Genomic DNA, 8,814 nt, shown 5'->3' with positions numbered 1-8,814 from the left:
AAAAAAAAAAAAAAAAAAAAAAAAAAAAAAAAAAAAAACAAAGAGCCAGGTGGTGATGCACACCTTTAATCCCAGCGCTCAGGAAGTAGATGCAGGTGAATCTCTGAGTTTGAGGCCAGACTGATTTATAGAGCAAGTTCCAGGACAGACTCCAGGGAGAAAAAAATGAAGAACTGATGTTTTCATTCTAGTTGATGTTTCTTTGTAGATCAGAAGATTTCTTGGTGATACATGCTCGTGATGATTTAACAGCTGTCCAAGGTTCAACTCCATATACACACAGCAACCCTGGCACTCCAATCAATATGCCATGGCTGGGAAGTACACAGACGGGTAGAGGAGCATCTGTGGTATGTAGATTTAAAGATACTTAGGTTTACGCTTAACTGTCCTATTTCTTTTCCCTTTAGGTTAATGAGTAAAAGGTGATGAAGACCTTTTTAATTTCTTAATTTTTAGTTACCTTACATACTAGAAGTGTATGTTTTAATAATTAAGAATAACATTTTCATTTGAAAGGGATTACATATTTTTAAAAAAATCTTTGGCCCAACATGGTGGCACACACCTTCTAATCCCAAAACTTTGGAGACAGAGGCAGACAGGTCTCTGTGAGGCAAGCCTGGTCTGCATAGCAGGTTCTTGGACAGCCAGGGGATCCATATCTAAAAATTAAATAAAATATACTTGGTTTAAAAATGAAAGAAATACATTTTAATTTGCAGCTACGAGCCATATGTAAACCATGCACTATGAAACTAATATAAGAATGAGATTAAGTTGTTGCTTTTTTTTTTTTTTCTTTTTCCAATGTTGAAGTTTAAAATCAGGGCCTCATGTTTGTGAGTCAAGCACTATTCTTGAGTTCTAGCCCCAGCCCTACATTTTTCCCTGTATAGAAAAAAAAATCACAGTTTTGCAGGACATGAAAATTATAAAAAGTTAGATTTTTATATCTGTTGGTAAAGCTTTGTAGTAACTCAGCTGTGGCCAATTTTTTTTACGTTTTTATGGGTCCTGCTCTCACTCTGCAGTATCAGAGCTTATGGTCTGCAAAAGACAGCATGCTGTACTCATAAAACCCAGGATGTTTGTCCAGCTCTTGTAAAATGCTGTACTCGACCCTGTTCTAGATAATATCCTTTAGTAGATACCAATTAAATGCTATCCATTTTGAGTATGACATTTTGTAATGCTGATAAATAATACATTCTTTCTTTAAAAAAATGCAAATTTTCAAAATTGAGCAAGATAATTTTGTAGTGATAAAGCATGTATTTGAGCATTGTTTTGTGTAAGATATTACCTATATTTATTCCTCTAGGATTTCCCTTTATTGATTAGGTTATAAAAATTGATGCACAGAAGCAAAGAAAATCCTACATTCCTTTCTGGTTTCTAGTTTCTAGTTGTTAGGGATTTTTTTCTTTGTTTTATTATGTTTTGCTTTTAATGTTCTAAGTTCTATTGTGCATTCTGTTTCCTTTGCCAGTCTGCCATTTTTTAACCAATTAATATAGGTAATTGTTCAATGGAAACTTGGACATCATTTATAAGCCTTTTTAGTCTTCTGTAATTTGCAGTTCCTTTATAGGTAGTACAGACTGTTAGTACTTTGCTTTACTTGTGTTCATATTCCTCTTGACTCATTGATCAGATAAATGAAGCTTAATTCAAAAGGTCACGTGATTCAAATCACTTAGTTTAATGCTTTCAAGTACTTTATTTTGAAGGATTCAATTGAATTCAAAATTAGAAATTAGTAATTTTAAAATGAAATGACTAGGTCAGTCTAAGATTACAAATCGTAAAATTTGTGAACTTTAGTGATATTTTGACATTGTATTTTACAGAGAAACTTAAGGGAAATGCAAATAAATAATGGGTTTTATTTTCAGTATGAGCCTTAGATAAAACAGTACAGTTTCTCTTAGAATTGCTTTCTTGCTGCAACCTCTTATTCCCTCTGTTCTTCATAAAGCAGCAGGTGTTTTTAAAATACCATTCAGATTTTCCCTCCTTTCAAGTTCTGCATTTCCCAGTACATCTTTATTAAAAAACAAGTTCTTATTCTGACCTCCAAAAGCTTTGCCTGACTCTAATCCTAGCTCTCCAGTCTACACTTACTCTCTCTGCTCTGTTTATGCTGGCTTTCTGTCCCTCAGTCTCATCCATTGCTATCATGCTAAAGACTTTGCCTTACCTTCTCCTTCAAATGCTTCTCTCTCTGTGTAAACATTCGGATCCCAACTTGAGATCTCAGGAGATTTCTCTGTTGTTCTTAGAGAAGACATTCACCCCATACTTCTAATTTTATTGTCTCACCTTATCTTTGTAAAAGCAATGCATTGTTTAGTTGTTTCTTTCCTGTAAACAGAAGCTTTTTGAGGTTTGCCTGCCTCACAGGTAGATATGCTTTGTAGAGAATAATGCTGGACACATTATGTTCAAAAGTAGTTCTTTATACATGAAAGCATTATAATTTAGAAACCCGACTTTGCATTTTCTTTTATACTGCTACCTAGAGGACCAGCCTCCAACAGCCCAGGGTGTGCAAAAAAAAAAAAATCCACAAATGCAGCAAGGGCTAGACTTTTTCTATATGAGGGGAATAAGAAAGAAACACATGCTTTCTAATGGAAACTTTCCTCTTGCTTTGTCTTTAAAAAATTCTTTCTGGCCGGGTGGTGGTTCATGCCTTTAATCCTAGCACTCAGAACACAGAGACAGGAGAATCTCTGTGAGCTTGAGGCCAGCCTGGTCTACAAAGGAAGTTACAGGACAGACACCAAAGCTACAGAGAAACCCTGTCTCGAAAAACCAAAAATAAGAGAAAATCTCTTTCTGGAAATCTCTCTGTCTTCATGATGTGGGATTTCCCTCTGTGTGCTGTGAATATTATTGGTGAATACAGAAACTGCCTTGGCCTGTTGGTAGGGTAGAACTTCGGTAGACAGGGTGGGGCGGGGAACTAAACAGAATGCTGGGAGAAAGGAGGCAGAGTGAAGGAAAAGCCATGGAGCCACTGTCAGAAACTGACATATTGAAACTTTGCTAGTAGGCCCTGACCTCGTGGTGATGCACAGATTAATGGAGATGGGTTAAATTAAGAGTTAGCCAATAAGAAGCTAAAGCTAATGGACCAAGCAGTGATTTAATTAATACAGTTTCTGAGTGGTTATTTTGGGGCTGAGCAGCCAAAAACGAAACAAGTGTTCAACATCTCCATGTAGCTACATTTTCCATACACCTCTTTTACACATAGCTGTCTTCTATCCATACATCTTTCCTCAACAGCTCCATTTCTTCTCTCCTACACACACATCTTTCCATTACATGTCTCTCTTTTACATACCTCTCCTTACACGTCTTTACACAGCTACTGCTCCATCTCTCTACACAGCTCTGTCTTCTAGACTACTCATCTTGTACATAGCTGTCTTCTACACAGCTGTACACGACTCTTTACACAGCAGCTCTCTACACAGCTCTGCACAGTTCTTTATATAGCTTTCTCTCCATAGCTCTACACAGCTCTTTACAAAGCCCTTTGCAAAACTCTGTCTACATAGATCTTTCTACATGCACCTCCTTCAGCCCCCTAACTTTGGACAATTATGAGTTACATATACAGGGTCCGACCCATTCTAATAACATCTGATAAGTCGCAAAATTTCTCTTAGGGTAGAGAGGTCTCGCTGACCAGACTTAAAGTAAAGGCACTTAGCTCTCAGTGGTCAGGGCTCCCAGACAGAGAGTGACATTGAAATTCAGGGCTTAAACAAGCTCCAGTTTCTGGACCTTCAATCCTGCATCACAAACCAAGACCAGGAATACATGCAGAAAGTCCATTGCTGCAGGGAGTTAGGTCTTTATGTTATCAGCCTAACTTTGGTTCAACAAACAGACACCTGGAAACTTGCCCTTTTGCATATTTTGCAGGGGCAACTAGCCTATTTTGAATCTGTTCTAAAGTCTAAAATCAGCAAATGTGTAAAAAGCTGTCTTTGTAACTGAGAATATTGTCATTTTCCTACATCAGTCTGAGCTATGAAAAATGTTCTAGTATTATTTCTGTTCATCAAAATTATACAGCTTATATGGAAATATCTTTTTGACAATCTACAGGTATATGTGTGCCCAGTAGGTGAAATATATTCACAAGATAAACGCAAAAGCAGTGGGGAAAATACCCATAGCTATTCTTAGGGAAGAAATGAAGTGGCACATGAGAAAATTACAGACAGAAGCAACCGGTCCAGAGTCTGTGGTCCTATAAGCCTTACTTAACGAGATTCCTCCATCAGAGAATTATTCACCTGGTAGGTTGACACTTGAACTCTCAGTTGTCATGTACTGTATATTCTCGTGGTCTCTGGTAAAGCCAGTGCTATCAGCAACTCTCAGCACTTTTACAGTTGAATATTCTTCCTATGCAAATTTTAGGGCTGCTTTTTAGGAATTTTATTTCATTCATTGTATTTTTATCATATTTTCTCTATTCCTCCAGCTCCTTCCAGATCATTCATGTTTCCCTTCCCACCCAATTTCATGCTCTCTCTCAAAAAAAAAAAAAAAAGAAAAGAAAAGAAAGGGAAGAAAATCAAAATAAGATATTAAAAAAAAAAAGAGCCAAAACAGAGCAAAAAACACTGTCTGTGGACCGGTTGCTTCTATCTGTAATTTTCTCATGTGCCACTACATTTCTTCCCTAAAAATAGCTATGGGTGTTTCCCCCACTGCTTTTATGTTTATCTCATGAATATATTTCATCTTCTGGGCACACATATATCTGTTGATAGTCAGAAAGATGATTTCTGCATAAGCTGTATAATGGAGTCTGGTTTTTTTTCCCCCAGTGATATCAATTCAGTACAACAAAATTCAATAAGACTAGGCACAAACCCTCATATCAAGGCTGGATGAGGCAACCCAGTAGGAAGAAAAGGGTCCCAAGAGCAGGAAAAAGAGATACACCTACTCCCATTGTTAAAAGTCCAACAAAACCTCAAACTATAAAAACTACAGCAGGTATGAAGAGGGCCTGGTGTACACCCATGCAGGCTCTGTGGTTGACACTTCAGTCTCTATGAGCCCCAATGAGTCCTGCTTGGTTGTTTCTGTGAACTGTGTTCTTCTGGTGATGGGAATATGTTTTATGTTGGCCAGCTATACCTGGGCATTGGGCCTGCCCTGGAGTCTGGTTGATAAATCCAATCACATTACAATGGAGAAAACTAATTGTTCCCTTTGCTAGCAGAAATGAATTGCAAATAACTTCTTGGCTAGGAGTAGGACTTTGTGTCAACTTCTTTTTCCCTATGTTAGTATTTTGTCTGTTTTGTACTTGTGCAGGTCTTATGCGTGCTGTCAAGAGTCTTTGTGAGTTCATATATGTATCAGCCCTGTTGTGTCTAGAAAACACTGTTTACATACTTGGAATTACCCTCTACCTTTGGCTCTTAAAATCTTTCTGCCTCCTTCTAACATAAATCTTTGAGCTTTGAAGGGGGAGAGATTTGATAAAGACATCCCATTCAGGACTGAGTGCACCAAAGTGTCTCAGTCTCTACACATTGTATATTTATGGATTTCTGTGTTAATTCCCATCTATAGCAAGAAAACAACTTCAGAAACTTCTCTCATGAGAGTTGAGCAAGGCACTGATCTATGGGTATAGTGATATGCCATTAGTAGTTATCTTATTGTTGTGTTCCTTCTGCAGAATAATAAATAGTACTAATTTTTTCCATAGGCGCATGACCTATTTTGTCTCAGTGTTTTAATTCCAACCCAAAAGTGATTAGCTAATCCCTTAATATTGCACCAGTATATCTTATAGGCAGATACATTGGAGGTAACATGGTTTGTTGCTGGGTGAGGTTGATGATTGCTTTTAGCTTCCAGTATCATGCAAAGTACCTCATAAGTAGTCAATAAGAATGTACCTTCTAGTTGGGCGCAAGTTCAGTTTCTCCATGTTCGATGACACGAGTAAGTGTTGTTTTCAGCATTAGAGACTTAACATCAGGTTGTAGAAGGTAATTAATAGATTTGACAACTGTCTGTGATATTAAGAGAGTCTATGGAATATGTTTGGCTAACATCTTTGCAAGATGTAACACATTTCTGCTACTAGGGAGTTTACTTGGTGACATAAGATGTCTAATTATTTCCCCTATTATATGGTGATTCCACTTACATTCCTTTCATATATTTATACATTTTAGGAAGCTTCTGGGTAGTAGATTTTCAAATGACTGTTAAAAAGCCTTTAGTGTTAATTGTCCCTCCCCATATTTTCTCCTTTACCCTCTCTCCCACCCCTCTTGACATTTAAATGTATTCAAGTTTCCTCTTTATCTCTTTATTGCACTATATTCTATTTCCTTTTCCTTGGAAGATCTCCTCCCCCTTGGTTCTTAGGAGCAACCTAACCTCTGTGGTTATTATAATTGAAGTGCATATGTAAAGCTTAAAATCTAACATCTACATATAAGCTAAAACATGCAATCTCTCCCTTTTTTAAGATTTTATTAATTATGTATACAGTGTTCTGCTTGCATGTATGTATGCCTGCGGACTAGAAGAGGGCAGTAGATCTCATTATAGATGGTTGTATAGTTGCTGGGAATTGAACGTAGGACATCTGGAAGAGCTGCCAGTTCTTTTAACTGCTGAGCCATCTCTCCAGCCCAATATTTATCTTTTGAGATCTGAGCTATCTCATTTAGGATGATTGTTTCTAGTTTGATTTACCTGCAAATTTCTTAATATCATTTGTCTTAAACAGCTGGATAATATTTCAATTCTGCAAATATATTACATTTCAGTATGCATTCATTAATTGATGGACATCTAATCTTTTTTCAACTTGTGATTGTTATTATTAGAGCAGCAATGAACATGGATGAGCAAGTATCTCCATAGTAGGATGTATATGCCCAAGAGTGGTGTAGCCTGGATCTTGAGATAGATCAATTCCCAGCTTCCTCAAGAAATTTCACACTGATTTCTATACCAGTTTGCACTCCCATCAGCAGTAAATAAGTGTTCCCCTTTCCTTGAATCCTTCCAGAGTGTGCTTTCACTTGTTTTATTAATCTTGTTCATTGATAGGGATAAGATGAAATCTCAAGTAGTTTTAATTTGTATTTCTCTGATGACTAAAGATATTACATTTTCCCTTCCCCTATCTCCTCTCCTCTTCAAGTCCAGGTCCACACCCTTTCTTTCTCTCTCTCATTAGAAAACAAACAAGCATCTGAATAATAATCATAATGACAATGAAATTAAAAATAAACAATCCAGGATAGAGCAAAATGAACAAACAGGAGAAAAGAGTCGAGGAAAAAGTATAAAACACAAGACAGACACTGAGATACACATATTTGCACATATAGAAAACATAAAATATGTTATATAAAAATAAAATCAGAAATCACAATATATAAGATCTGTGAGGTTTAAAAAAATGCTCTGGCAAAGCATAATGAGATAAAATACCCCCCCCCAAATACTATTGAGTTAGGTTTGTGTTGGCTATCTACTGCTGAGCATAGGGCCTGCCCTTAAGTATGGTTTTGTATACCATGAAACTCCATTGGCCAGAACTGAATTTTCTTTTACATGTCATTATCAACTGGAAGTAGCTTCTGGGTTGGGGACGGAGGCTTATATCTGCTTTCCCTCAGCAATGGTGTACTCTCTGGCTTAGACTTGTGCAGGCCTTATGCATACTACCACAGTCTGATGTCATATGTGTGTCAGTCTTGTTACGTCTACAAAGCCTTGTTTCTTTAACAGTCTTTCCGCATCCCCTGCACCATGAAGGGAGGGGGAAATGTAATCAGAATATATTGTATAAAAGAAACTATTGTTTGATGGAGACACCCTCATTTAGTACTGAGTGTTCCAAGAGCACCAACTCTGTACATTGTCTTGTGGGTCTACTGCAGAAGAAAGCTGCTCTGATACTGGCTGAGCAAAGAACTGATCTATAGCATCAGTATAGTGTAGCAGAATGGCATTAGGAGTCATTTTCTTGCTGTGTTCTTTTGACAGAATAGTTGTATTTAGTTTTCCCTAGGTCCGTGTCCTATCTAGTCTCAGGTTTTCAACCACCTTGCAGGCATGTCACCATTGTAAATAGCAGGGTTTGTAGGTGGGTTGTAGTTTACCTTTCTCTTCTGAGACCATGCAAAGTACTCTCCATACCATGAACACTAGTCGGTAGAGGTGAAGGCTCTATGTAGGCACCAGCTGTCAACTTACTTATGTTCAATGAGTTGTATAGGTATTGTCTTTAGTAATAGGGAATTACCATCTTAATAGCTTTTTAATTGGAAGTCATTCTGATTCATGATTACCTCTATTCCTCTCTCAAGAGAAAAATACTAATAAAATAAGGTGGTTTGTTTTATATGAATCTTTTCAAATAACTAATGGTTTCTTTATTTTCTGTTACATGCTTTCAGAAAAACTTATCTGTGTTTTATTATTTTTCTGTGATAATTTTGTCACAAACAAAAAGGTAAAAGAAAGACTAAGAACCTTTATATATATATTTAATTCAGAACATAGGATTTGGTAGACATGGTGGATATGCCTATAATTATCCCAGCACTCAGGAGGGTGATGCACGATGTGCAAGTTACAGGTGAGCCTGGGCTATACAACAAAATTTTGTCTCTGTAGCTGATGAGATAGCTCAGTGGTTAAGGACACTGGCTGCTCTTCCAGCAGATCCGAGTTCTACGAGTTCTATTCCAAGCACCCCACATGGCAGCCCACAAGTAAGTTCAGTTCCAGGAG

At 37.2% G+C, this 8,814-nt stretch overlaps 1 protein-coding gene across 1 annotated transcript in view; it reads left to right on the top strand.

Moving 5' to 3' along the window:
* Nucleotides 1-8,814, top strand: part of LOC126505971 (dmX-like protein 1) — a 1,144,103-nt gene that overhangs the window by 1,114,783 nt on the left and 20,506 nt on the right. Inside the window, exon 2 of the mRNA XM_050149219.1 lies at nt 209-350. Within this exon, the coding sequence (XP_050005176.1) occupies nt 306-350 (45 nt within the window). The 5' untranslated portion in view covers nt 209-305. The remainder of the gene's footprint in view (nt 1-208; nt 351-8,814) is intronic.

This window comes from Alexandromys fortis, unplaced genomic scaffold, assembly GCF_014885135.2.
Source record: "Alexandromys fortis isolate MF-2015 unplaced genomic scaffold, M_Fortis_MF-2015_v1.1 scaffold_60, whole genome shotgun sequence".
Lineage (NCBI taxonomy): Eukaryota > Metazoa > Chordata > Mammalia > Rodentia > Cricetidae > Alexandromys > Alexandromys fortis.
The sequence above is the reverse complement of the archived record's forward strand: the minus strand, read 5'-3'. Positions and strand labels throughout refer to the sequence as shown.